Below are 14,186 nucleotides of genomic sequence, written 5' to 3'. Positions count from 1 at the left end.
CTCCACCAACTAGCCTGGTTGCCTGCAATGCTCTGAACACATGTAAGTGTTGATTTCTCATTTAACCCCTGTTATTTTTATAATTACCTTGTACATATTTTCAATTGTCTCATATTGTAACATCTTTATATGACTTTTTATAAACACTGCCTTAAACCTTTGACGGAGTACAATATTTAATACTAGAGTCGTTCTTCCTGCTCTAAAACGTACCCTAAGTCTTCTGAAGGGAATTACGCTACTGTTTTGGGTTAGCTTCGGACCCGTTTAATCGAAGCTGGTGGCAGCATATCGTGTGCGGGCCTTTGGGTGTCGTTGTAGCGACTGCGGCGTTGATAATTATTGTTCCTGTCTGAGTGGGAGCATTTATATCGCCTCGCTGCAGCATGCCCAATAGCCAGTACATAGCAGGCAGCCTTTCTGGCGACTAGTTACCCTAGGTGCAGTGCCCAATCTGACCTAAGAGTAAGGGGGGTGCCAGAGAGCTGCAAGTTTCAAGTGGAACTGTAAGCGGGATATACATAAATCCCTGCAGTTCGTGGTATATTGAAAAGCAGTGGGATACCTAAAATAAGCCCCTGCTGTAAACTAAGAGGTCAATAGCCTTGTGTGTGTTTTTTCATCACATTGTGGAGTGGAGGGATAACGAAGATAAGCCCCCCTGCACATGTGATAGCCGTCTGTTGGCCTAAAGTCACCCCGACCCGTGACGTGGGGGGTGACGGTCACGGTGTGAATCGTGACAAGCAGCCACAGTCATTGGACCCATTTTAACTTTCAATTTTTTTCCTCCATGACTTACAAGAGCTAGAACTCTTTTTTTCCGTCTATACTTTTTTGTGTTACCAACTGTAGTTTGTACCCTTAACATTTTGCAGTCTAATCTCATTTTAATCCATTTTTTAAAGAAAATTAAGTGACCATACAACAGCAATTCTGACGTTTTTTTTTTCATACAGGATAAATATTATTAAACATTCCGATATTTTGTTATTCTGGTTACGAATATGCGATACCAATTATATTTTTTCATGTTTTTGTCATAAAAGGAGGATGATATAACTTTTTATATATAATATAAAGTTGTGCTCAAAAGTTTACATACCCCGGCAGAATTTTTGCTTTTTTGGCCTTTTTTCAGAGAATATGAATAATAACACCAAAACTTTTTCTCCACTCATGGTTAGTGGTTGGGTGAAGCCATTTATTGTCAGACCACTGTGTTTTCTCTTTTTAAATCATAATGACAACCCAAAACATCCAAATGACCCTGATCAAAAGTTCACATACCCTGGTGATTTTGGCCTGATAACATGCACAGAAGTTGGCACAAATGGTTTTGAATGGCTACTAAAGGTAACATCCTCACCTGTGACCTGTTTGCTTGTAATCAATGTGTGCATAAAAGCTGAGTCAGTTTCTGGGATCTAGACAGACTCTTGCACGTTTCATCCAGCCACTGACATTTCTGGATTGTTAGTCATGGGGAAAGCAAAAGAATTGTCAACGGATCTACGGAAAAAGGTAGTTGAACTGTATAAAACAGGAAGGGGATACAAAAAGATATCCAAGGAATTGATAATGCCAGTCAGCAGCGTTCACACTGTGATTAACAAATAGAGAATCAGGAGCTCTGTAAAAACAAAACCACGGTCAGGTAGACCAACAAAAATGTCATCCACAACTGCCAGGAAAATTGTTCAGGGATGCAAAGAAACACCCACAAATAACATCAGGTGAAATACAGGACTGTCTGAAAACTAGCGGTGTGGCTGTTTCAAGATGCACCATATGGAGGCACTTGAAGAAAAATGGTCTGCATGGTCGAGTCACCAGAAGAAAGCTATTACTGCACAAATGCCAAAGTATCTCGCCTACAATACGCAAAACAGCACAGAAACAAGCCTCAAAACTTCTGGAACAAGGTAATTTGGAATGATGAGACCAAAATTGAACTTTTTGGCCACAACCATAAACGTTACATTTAGAGAGAGGTCAACAAGGCCTATTATGAAAGGAACACCATTCCTACTGTAAAGCATGGAGGTGGATCGCTGATGTTTTGGAGATGTGTGAGCTAAAAAGGCACAGGAAACTTGGTCAAAGTTGAAGGAAAGATAAATGCAGCATGTTGTCAGCAAATAATAGAGGCACATTTGCACTCATCAGCCCGGAAGCTACAGCAGAACAAAGTGAAGGTTCTGGAGTGGCCATCTCAGTCTCCTGACCTCAATATCATTGAGTCACTCTGGGAAGATCTCAAGTGCGCAGTTCATGCTAGACAGCCCAGGAATTTACAGGAACTGGAGGCTTTTTGCCAAGAAGAGTGGGCAGCTTTACCGTCTGAGAAAATAAAGCACCTCATCCACAACTACCACAAAAGACTTCACGCTGTCATTGATGTTAGAGGGGGTAATACACGGTATGAAGAAATGGGGTATGTGAACTTTTGATCAGGGTAATTTGGATGCTTTGGGTTGTCATTATGTTTTAAAAAGAAAACACAGCAGTTTGACAATAAATGGCTTCACCCAACCACTAACCATGAGAGGAGAAAAAGTTTTGATGTAATCATTCATATTCTCTGAAAAAAAGCCAATAAAGCAAAAATTCTGCCGGGGTATGTAAACTTGAGCACAACTGTACATATATATATATATATACAGTGGGGCAAAAAAGTATTTAGTCAGTCAGCAATAGTGCAAGTTCCACCACTTAAAAAGATGAGAGGCGTCTGTAATTTACATCATAGGTAGACCTCAACTATGGGAGACAAACTGAGAAAAAAAAATCCAGAAAATCACATTGTCTGTTTTTTTAACAGTTTATTTGCATATTATGGTGGAAAATAAGTATTTGGTCAGAAACAAAATTTCATCTCAATACTTTGTAATATATCCTTTGTTGGCAATGACAGAGGTCAAACGTTTTCTGTAAGTCTTCACAAGGTTGACACACACTGTTGTTGGTATGTTGGCCCATTCCTCCATGCAGATCTCCTCTAGAGCAGTGATGTTTTTGGCTTTTCACTTGGCAACACGGACTTTCAACTCCCTCCAAAGGTTTTCTATAGGGTTGAGATCTGGAGACTGGCTAGGCCACTCCAGGACCTTGAAATGCTTCTTACGAAGCCACTCCTTCGTTGCCCTGGTGGTGTGCTTTGGATCATTGTCATGTTGAAAGACCCAGCCACGTTTCATCTTCAATGCCCTTGCTGATGGAAGGAGGTTTGCACTCAAAATCTCACGATACATGGCCCCATTCATTCTTTCATGTACCCGGATCAGTCGTCCTGGCCCCTTTGCAGAGAAACAGCCCCAAAGCATGATGTTTCCACCACCATGCTTTACAGTAGGTATGGTGTTTGATGGATGCAACTCCGTATTCTTTTTCCTCCAAACACAACAAGTTGTGTTTCTACCAAACAGTTCCAGTTTGGTTTCATCAGACCATAGGACATTCTCCCAAAACTCCTCTGGATCATCCAAATGCTCTCTAGCAAACTTCAGACCGGCCCGGACATCTACTGGCTTAAGCAGTGGGACACGTCTGGCACTGCAGGATCTGAGTCCATGGTGGCGTAGTGTGTTACTTATGGTAGGCCTTGTTACATTGGTCCCAGCTCTCTGCAGTTCATTCACTAGGTCCCCCCGCGTGGTTCTGGGATTTTTGCTCACCGTTCTTGTGATCATTCTGACCCCACGGGGTGGGATTTTGCGTGGAGCCCCAGATCGAGGGAGATTATCAGTGGTCTTGTATGTCTTCCATTTTCTAATTATTGCTCCCACTGTTGATTTCTTCACTCCAAGCTGGTTGGCTATTGCAGATTCAGTCTTCCCAGCCTGGTGCAGGGCTACAATTTTGTTTCTGGTGTCCTTTGACAGCTCTTTGGTCTTCACCATAGTGGAGTTTGGAGTCAGACTGTTTGAGGGTGTGCACAGGTGTCTTTTTATACTGATAACAAGTTTAAACAGGTGCCATTACTACAGGTAATGAGTGGAGGAAAGAGGAGACTCTTAAAGAAGAAGTTACAGGTCTGTGAGAGCCAGAAATCTTGATTGTTTGTTTCTGACCAAATACTTATTTTTCACCATAATATGCAAATAAATTGTTAAAAAAACAGACAATGTGATTTTCTGGATTTTTTTTTCTCAGTTTGTCTCCCATAGTTGAGGTCTACCTATGATGTAAATTACAGACGCCTCTCATCTTTTTAAGTGGTGGAACTTGCACTATTGCTGAGTGACTAAATACTTTTTTGCCCCACTGTATATATACAGGGTGGAGCGCGGTAATTTGCTGATTTGGGAATGAAATAAAAAAATTATGATCATTAGAAAAATTTATTTTATATTTTAATTATACTGAACAGTAATGGAATTTTTAAATTACATGGTTTTAAATAGTGTATCTGGCAAATGTCGACCTTCGCTATCCACACACTGCTGCATACGTTTTCTGAAGTTTTCATGAACTCTAACAAGCATGTCCACTGGTATTCTGCCAATTTCAGCTTCAATATTGTTCCTTAGGTCTTCCAAGGTGTTGGGATGGTTGATATACACCTTAGACTTCAGGTAACCCCAAAGGAAAAAATCGCATGGGGCTAAATCTGGTGAGCGTGCTGGCCAGTTCACATCTCCCCTCAAAGAGATAAGCCGTCCAGGAAACATTTGCCTCAAACAATTCATGGTAACCCTCGCTGTGTGTGCAGTGGCACCATCCTGTTGGAACCATGTATCCTCTAGTTCCATTGCCTCAAGAGCCGGCTGAAAATAATCCTGTATCATAGACAAGTACCGTTCGGAGTTCACAGTTATGGCACGACCATTATCCTGAAAAAAGTAAGGACCAATGATGCCTACTCGTGATATGGCGCACCACACAGTGACGCGGACCGAATGCAGAGGTCTCTCGTGAACTTCTCTGGGGTTTGTTTCACTCCAGTAACGCATATTTTGTTTGTTTACACACCCACTGAGGTGAAAATGTGCCTCATCAGAAAAAAACATAATTGCGTCACGGGGTATCGTTGCTAACATGTCTTCACAAGAGGTCCGCCGTGTCAAATAGTCCCATGCTGACAAATGTTGGACCACGCACATTTTATACGGGTGAAAATTCAGTTCATCATGAAGAATCCGGTGGAGAGAACGTCTTGAAATGCCAAGAGCAAATGATTGCTTCCGAGCAGAGCGTTTCGGAGATTGCAGTACTGCTGCTCTAACTCTCTCGATGTTTTGTGGTGTTGTAATCCTTCTCTCAGGTCCCCTTCGTACACATGACACATTCCCTGCTGTTCTGAATGCATTCACCCAATTTACAATTGATTGCCGTCCAGGAACACGTCCGCGTGGAGGAACAGCGAATTGTAAACGAAAAGCACGCTGCACTGCAATGATCGAGTGGGCATTTGAAAAATACACTTCAACACAAAATGACCTCTCCTCACGTGTCCACTGCATGATGGCAACTGAAAGGCAGAGGAATACAAATCTCCCATCAGCCACTGTAAGCCACACCCACTCTCCCCTCTCTTCGACCGACAGTGCCGCCACAGCATGCAGTGCAAAAAAGCAAATTACCGCGCTCCACCCTGTATATACACCCTGTATATACACCGTATATACTCGAGTATAAGCCGAGATTTTCAGCCCAAATTTTTGGGCTGAAAGTGCCCCTCTCGGCTTATACTCGAGTCAAGGTGGGTGGCAGGGTCAGCGGGTGAGGGGGTGAGGGCGCTGAGGCATACTTACCTGCTTCCAGCGATTCTGACGCTCCCCGCCTGTCCCACGGTCTTCGGTGCTGCAGTTCTTCCACTGTTCAGCGGTCACGTGAGACCGCTGATTAGAGAAATGAATATGCGGCTCCACCTCCCATAGGGGTGGAGCCACATAGTCATTTCTCTAATCAGCGGTAACGGTGACCACTGATAGAGGAAGAAGCTGCGGCACCGAAGACAGCTGTCCGCGAGAAGGAGCGGGACGCCGGGTGCAGGTAAGTATAGCATATTTACCTGTCCCCGTTCCACATGCCGGGCGTCGCTCCATCTTCCCGGCGCCGCTCCATCTTCCCGGCGTCTCTCCGCTCTGACTGTGCAGGTCAGAGGGCGCGATGACGCATTTAGTGTGCGTGGCGCCCTCTGCCTGATCAGTCAGAGCGGAGAGATGCCGGGACGAGACGCTGAGGAGCTGCAAGCAAGAGAGGTGAGTATAGCTTTTTTTTTTTTTTACTGCAGCAGCAGTGGCACAGATTTATGTGGAGCATCTATGGGGAAATATGAACGGTGCAGAGCACTATATGGCAGAGCTATGGGGAAATATGAACGGTGCAGAGCACTATATGGCACAGCTATGGGGAAATATGAACGGTGCAGAGCACTATATGGCACAGCTATGGGGCAATAATGAACGGTGCAGAGCACTATATGGCACAGCTATGGGGAAATAATGAACGGTGCAGAGCACTATATGGCACAGCTATGGGGAAATAATGATCTATTTTTATTTTTGAAATTCACCGGTAAATGCTGCATTTCCACCCTAGGCTTATACTCGAGTCAATAAGTTTTCCCAGTTTTTTGTGGCAAAATTAGGGGGGGGGTCGGCTTATACTCGGGTCGGCTTATACTCGAGTATATACGGTATATATATTGTTGTGAATTCTGTGGTCAAGCTCCCTCCTGTGGTCATGAGTGGTACTTCGGCTGGTTCTGTCTATGAGCTTCCTCTGGTGGATGTGAGTGGGGCTGCGGCTTCTGAGTTTCCTTCCTCAGGTGACGAGGTTAAGTCGTTAGGTGCTGCTCTATTTAGCTCCACCTAGTTCTTTGTTCCTGGCCTCCAGTCAATGTTCCAGTATTGGTCTTGCTTTCTCCTGGATCGTTCTTGTGGCCTGTCTGCCCTGCATAAGCTAAGTTTTGCTTGTGTTACTTTTGTTTGCTATATTTTCTGTCCAGCTTGCTATATTGGTTTTTCTTGCTTGCTGGAAGCTCTGAGACGCAGAGGGAGTACCTCCGTACCGTTAGTCGGTGCGGAGGGTCTTTTTGCCCCCTCTGCGTGGTTGTTGGTAGGTTTTTGTGCTGACCGCAAAGCTATCTTTCCTATCCTCGGTCTATTCAGTAAGTCGGGCCTCACTTTGCTAAAATCTATTTCATCTCTGTGTTTGTATTTTCATCCTAACTCACAGTCATTATATGTGGGGGGCTGCCTTTTCCTTTGGGAAATTTCTCTGAGGCAAGGTAGGCTTATTTTCTGTCTTCAGGGCTAGCTAGTTTCTCAGGCTGTGCCGAGTTGCATAGGGAGCGTTAGGCGCAATCCACGGCTACCTCTAGTGTGGTATGATAGGATTAGGGATTGCGGTCAGCAGAGTTCCCACGTCTCAGAGCTCGTCCTATGTTAGTAACTATCAGGTCACTTTATGTGCTCTTAACCACTAGGTCCATTGTGGTTCTGAATCACCAGTTCATAACAATATATATATAGTTCATATCACCCTCCTTTTCCAAAAAACTAATTAAAATCTAAAATACATAAAATAACAAATTTGGTATCGCACATTTGTAACCGGAAAAGTTAAATATAATTATTAAGAATATTTATCCTGTACAACAAAAAAATGATACACTACCGTTCCAAAGTTTAGAGTCACTTAGGAATGTCCTTATTTTTGAAAGAAAAGCACAGTTTTTCCAATGAAGCTAACATTAAATAATTCAGAAATACACTCTATACATTGTTAATGTGGTAAAAGACTATTCTGGCTGCAAACGTCTGGTTTGTAATGCAATATCTTCATAGGTGTATAGCGGCCCATTTTCAACAACCATCACTCCAGTGTTCTGATGGTACTTTGTGTTTGCTAACTGTGTAAGAAGGCTAATGGATGGTTAGAATACCCTTGAAAACACTTGTGCAAGTATGCTAGCACAGCTGAAAATAGTTTGGCTGATTAGACCTTCCATTTGAGCGATTTGAGAATCAGGGGCATCACATTTGTTGGTTCCATTAAACTCTCAAAATGGCAAGAAAAAAAAGAACTTTCATATGAAACTCGACCGTCTATTCTTGTTCTTAGAAATGAAGGCTATTCCATATGAGAAATTGCCAAGAAACTGAAGATTTCCAACAACGGTGTGTCCTACTCCCTTCAGAGGAGAGCACAAACAGACTCTAACCAGAGTAGAAAGAGAAGTGTGAGGCCGCGCTGCACAACTGAGCAACAAGTCAAGTACATTAGAGTCTGTAGTTTGGGAAATCGACGCCTCACAGGTCCTCAACTGGCAGCTTCATTAAATAGCACATGAGAAACGCCAGTGTCAATGTCTACAGTGAAGAGGCGACTCCGGGATGCTGGCCTTCAGGGCAGAGAGGCAAAGAAAAAGCCATATGTGAGACTGGCTAATAAAAGGAAAAGATTAATATGGGCAAAAGAACACAGACGTTGGACAGAGGAAGATTGGAAAAAGTGTTATGGACAGACGAATCCAAGTTTGAGGTGTTTGGATCACACAGAAGAACATTTGTGAGACGAAGAACAACTGAAAAGATGCTGGAAGAGTGCCTGGCGCCATCTGTCAAGCATGGTGGAGGTATTGTGATGGTCTGGGGTTGCTTTGGTGCTGGTAAAGTGGGAGATTTGTACAAGGTAAAAGGGATTTTGAATAAGGAAGGCTATCACTCCATTTTGCAATGCCATGCCATACCCTGTGGACAGCGCTTGATTGGAGCTAATTTCATCCTACAACAGGACAATGACCCAAAGCACACCTCCAAATTATGCCAGAACTATTTAGAATACCAGCTGCTGCTTCTTCCCTATCTGTAATGGAGCGCCCAGCGCAGTCACCAGATCTCAGCCCCATTGAGCTGTTGTGGGAGCAGCTTGACCGTGTGGTACCAAAAAGTGCCCATCAAGCCAAACCCACTTGTGGAGGGGCTTCAGGAAGCATGGAGGGAAATTTCTCCAGATTACCTCAGCAAATTAACTGCTAGAATGCCAAAGGTCTGCAATGCTGGAATTGCTGCAAAGGGAGCAAAGACTGAAGGAGAAAATTATTATTTCAAATAAAAATCTTTTTTTCGAACCTTGTCAATGTCGGGACTAGATTTTCAATTCATTTGGCAACTTATTGGATTAATAAAAGTATGAGTTTTCATGGAAAACACAAAATTGTCTGGGTGACCCTAAACTTTGGAACCGTAGTGTATATCTAATTTTATTTATATAAATACTAGATGATGGCCCGATTCTAACGCATCGGGTATTCTAGAATATGTATGTATGTATATAGCAGCCACATAGTAAAAAGCACAGGCCACGTAGTATATAGGAGTACTACGTGGCCTGTGGTATATACCATGTGGCTGCTATATACATACAGTACATACATATTTGAAAACACAAAAGCGCATAGAGAGGTCAAAAAATACTCTGTTGTCAAAAAGTCACAGTAAATAAGCAAGTGCTAGTCAAAAAATGAAAAAATACAGGGTATTTAGTTAATAAGTTTTTTTGCAAAAAAAGTATGTTAAGCTGCTCCACCAATCGCCAAGGTATACCCATAATAGAGCAGTCCTGTCTAATGTATATAATCCCTATCTGATGTATTTAAAAACCTGATCATCAGTATAGTACCTGTATGAACAGGGCTCAGAGAGAAAATATCCACGTTGAACATGCGAGATGGAACAGCTACAATGCAAATGACCCAGAGGAGTGGTGGACTCCCCAGTCTTGTAGAAACAAAAGAACAATTATAAAACACATGGGCTACTTGCATAGCGAACAAGTCTGTAGGAACCTGTTCACACCACCAAAGAACTTGAAAACACAAAAGCGCATAGAGAGGTCAAAAAATACTCTGTTGTTAAAAAGTCACAGTAAATAAGCAAGTGCTAGTCAAAAAATGAAAAAATACAGGGTATTTAGTTAATACGTTTTTTTTGCAAAAAAAGTATGTTAAGCTGCTCCACCAATCGCAAATATATACATTAGATAGGACTGCTCTATTATGGGTATACCTTGGCGATTGGTGGAGCAGCTTAACATACTTTTTTTTGCAAAAAAACGTATTAACTAAATACCCTGTATTTTTTCATTTTTTGACTAGCACTTGCTTATTTACTGTGACTTTTTTACAACGGAGTATTTTTTGACCTCTCTATGCGCTTTTGTGTTTTCAAGTTCTTTGGTGGTGTGAACAGGTTCCTACAGACTTGTTCGCTATGCAGGTGGCCCATGTGTTTTTAGTACATACAGTGGGGCAAAAAAGTATTTAGTCAGTCAGCAATATTGCAAGCTCCACCACTTAAAAAGATGAAAGGCGTCTGTAATTTACATCATAGGTAGACCTCAACTATGGGAGACAAACTGAGAAAAAAAAATCCAGAAAATCACATTGTCTGTTTTTTTTACATTTTATTTGCATATTATGGTGGAAAATAAGTATTTGGTCAGAAACAAAATTTCATCTCAATACTTTGTAATATATCCTTTGTTGGCAATGACAGAGGTCAAACGTTTTCTGTAAGTCTTCACAAGGTTGCCACACACTGTTGTTGGTATGTTGGCCCATTCCTCCATGCAGATCTCCTCTAGAGCAGTGATGTTTTTGGCTTTTCGCTTGGCAACACAGACTTTCAACTCCCTCCAAAGGTTTTCTATAGGGTTGAGATCTGGAGACTGGCTAGGCCACTCCAGGACCTTGAAATGCTTCTTACGAAGCCACTCCTTCGTTGCCCTGGCGGTGTGCTTTGGATCATTGTCATGTTGAAAGACCCAGCCACGTTTCATCTTCAATGCCCTTGCTGATGGAAGGAGGTTTGCACTCAAAATCTCACGATACATGGCCCCATTCATTCTTTCATGTACCCGGATCAGTCGTCCTGGCCCCTTTGCAGAGAAACAGCCCCAAAGCATGATGTTTCCACCACCATGCTTTACAGTAGGTATGGTGTTTGATGGATGCAACTCAGTATTCTTTTTCCTCCAAACACGACAAGTTGTGTTTCTACCAAACAGTTCCAGTTTGATTTCATCAGACCATATGACATTCTCCCAAAACTCCTCTGGATCATCCAAATGCTCTCTAGCAAACTTCAGACGGGCCCGGACATGTACTGGCTTAAGCATTGGGACACGTCTGGCACTGCAGGATCTGAGTCCATGGTGGCGTAGTATGTTACTTATGGTAGGCCTTGTTACATTGGTCCCAGCTCTCTGCAGTTCATTCACTAGGTCCCCCCGCGTGGTTTTGGGATTTTTGCTCACCGTTCTTGTGATCATTCTGACCCCACGGGGTGGGATTTTGCGTGGAGCCCCAGATCGAGGGAGATTATCAGTGGTCTTGTATGTCTTCCATTTTCTAATTATTGCTCCCACTGTTGATTTCTTCACTCCAAGCTGGTTGGCTATTGCAGATTCAGTCTTCCCAGCCTGGTGCAGGGCTACAATTTTGTTTCTGGTGTCCTTTGACAGCTCTTTGGTCTTCACCATAGTGGAGTTTGGAGTCAGACTGTTTGAGGGTGTGCACAGGTGTCTTTTTATACTGATAACAAGTTTAAACAGGTGCCATTACTACAGGTAATGAGTGGAGGAAAGAGGAGCCTCTTAAAGAAGAAGTTACAGGTCTGTGAGAGCCAGAAATCTTGATTGTTTGCTTCTGACCAAATACTTATTTTCCACCATAATATGCAAATAAATTGTTAAAAAAACAGACAATGTGATTTTCTGGATTTTTTTTTCTCAGTTTGTCTCCCATAGTTGAGGTCTACCTATGATGTAAATTACAGACGCCTCTCATCTTTTTAAGTGGTGGAACTTGCACTATTGCTGACTGACTAAATACTTTTTTGCCCCACTGTACATATTGTAGAATACCCGATGTGTTAATACAGGCCGCGCTGTAAATAACACAGCCCATGTAGTATATAACACAGCCCACACAGTATATAGCAGCCACGCAGTATATAACACAGCCCATGTAGTATGTAACACTGGCCACGTAATATATAGCACAGCCCACATAGTATCTAACACTGCTCACGTAGTATATAGCAGCTATGTAGTATATAACGCAGCCCACGGAGTATCTAACACTGGCCAGGTAGTATATAGCAGCCACGCGGTATCTAACACAGCCCACTCAGTATACAGCAGTGTGGGCACCATATCCCTGTTAAAAAAAAATAATTAAAATAAAAAATAGTTATATACTCACCCGCCGGCGGGATCCAGTGTAGATCCAGCAAACCTCTGCACATGCGCGCGCGGCTGCCGCCATCTTGTGTTCCCAGGATGCATTGCGAAATTACCCAGATCACTTAGCGGTCTCGTGAGACCGCTAAGTCTTCTGGGTAATTTTGCAATGCATCTCTGGGAACGGAAGCTGGAGGCAGGCGCGAGCGCATCGTCGGACTACGGAAGGTGAGAATAGCAGGTTTTTTGTTTTTTTAATTTTTTTTTTAACATTAGATCTTTTTACTATTGATGCTGCATAGGCAGCATCAATAGTAAAAACTTGGTCACACAGGGTTAATAGTGGCAGTAACGTAGTGAGTAACCCGCGGCATAACGCGGTCTGTTACCGCTGGCATTAACCCTATGTGAGCGGTAACCGGAGGGGAGTATGGAGCGGGCACTGACTGCGGGGAGTATGGAGCGAGCGCCGGGCACTGACTGCAAGGGAGTAGGGAGGGACTAATCGGACTGTGGCCATCGCTGATTGGTCGCGGCAGCCATGACAGGCAGCTGGCGAAATCAATCAGCGACTTGCATTTCCATGACAGACAGAGGCCACAACCAATGAATATCCGAGCCAGACAGAAAGACAGAAGGACAGACGTAAGTGACCCTTAGATAATTATATTGTAGATATTTAATGTTTTTCTTCTGTTACATTGCAATACCTTAATATCGCAGTGTATGATAAAATTATCGATATACTGTGAAGCCCAACCACAGGCCACAAACATAAAAGATACGGTGTGCCTCCAGCAGACTCCTGGCAGCCATGGCAATGCTATCAGCGCCCCGCAATCCTGTCGTGGGGATCGCTGATGGGCGTTGGAAGGGACATTATTACATTATCGCTGATGGGCACTGCGGGGGCCTTATTACTTTGTGAGGACACTGTCGGGGCATTATTACTTTATGAGGGCACTGTCGGGGCATTATTACTTTATGAGGGCACTGTGGGGGCATTATTACTTTATGAGGGCACTGTGGGGGCATTATTACTTTATGAGGGCACTGTGGGGGTATTACTATTTTATGAGGTCACTGTGGCGGTATTATTACTTTATAAGGGGATACTATGGGCATTACTACATCAATAATGGCGCACTTGCTGCATTATTATCTTACAGGGGGGCACTCTGCAATTATAACCTTCAAAAGGGGCATTCTGGGGGGTTTCTAAGATTTCTTCGCATTGAACGAGGTTATCAACCATCTTTCAGAGCTGAATGTGGCTCTCTAGGTAATTAGGTTGGGACCTCTAGTCTTGAAGGTGCATGTAGGGGATACAATGAAGTATAATATGGCGTTACCTTGGAATCAGAAGATTGATAGAGCTGACTGAGTGTTCTTCCCACAGCGCTTTCTGTGTCATTCATTAATGAGGCGCCATTCACCCATCCGTTGCTGTTACTGTCCTGGTACATGTATTTTATGCCCCCTTCAGGAGTGTGATCTAACCGAGGCAGTTTGTACACAATGAACCTGATGATAGGTAAAAAAAAGCTGGAAGGATTCTTTACTGTAAGAGCATTTTGGAACTCTGAACAGCTATAGGCCGTGACAAATATCATACATTTTTCACATACAAAAATAAATTAAATCAATTTAAAAAAAAAAAAAAAGGACATTTTCATGGTCAAAAAGAAAAGGATGTAAAATTCCCCCCATATCTGGTAGCAAACATTGCTGTAGTATTTGCCTCATGTGCATGGCCTCTGCATAGTTCACTATCGTATGACGTCATAACCCAATATCAGTCCTCACCAGTCCACAGGTTGTCCATGGTCATCATAACAGGAGATAGCCGCAGAGCAGAGACCGGGCAGGATGAGGCTCATCAAGAACTGAAGAGTCATCTTATAACCGGAGACGGCTGGACCGAACAAAAGGTGAAGCTCAAGAAACCTGAAAAGCCAAAGTCAGAGTAATTACGGTAAATGGTTATTGTC

The 14,186-nt window shown here is 43.0% G+C and overlaps 1 protein-coding gene across 7 annotated transcripts in view; it reads right to left on the bottom strand.

Moving 5' to 3' along the window:
* Positions 1-14,186, bottom strand: part of DNASE2 (deoxyribonuclease 2, lysosomal) — an 85,092-nt gene that overhangs the window by 5,170 nt on the left and 65,736 nt on the right. For all 7 annotated transcript variants that reach the window (XM_069767227.1, XM_069767223.1, XM_069767225.1 and 4 more), the window contains 2 exons: positions 14,002-14,142; positions 13,548-13,719 (listed from right to left, as the gene is read on the bottom strand). In XM_069767227.1, the coding sequence (XP_069623328.1) occupies positions 13,548-13,719; positions 14,002-14,093 (264 nt within the window). In that variant the 5' untranslated portion in view covers positions 14,094-14,142. The remainder of the gene's footprint in view (positions 1-13,547; positions 13,720-14,001; positions 14,143-14,186) is intronic.

This window comes from Ranitomeya imitator, chromosome 4 (assembly GCF_032444005.1).
Source record: "Ranitomeya imitator isolate aRanImi1 chromosome 4, aRanImi1.pri, whole genome shotgun sequence".
NCBI classification, from domain to species: domain Eukaryota; kingdom Metazoa; phylum Chordata; class Amphibia; order Anura; family Dendrobatidae; genus Ranitomeya; species Ranitomeya imitator.
Note: the sequence above shows the minus strand (reverse complement) of the source record. Positions and strands in the feature narration are given on the sequence as shown.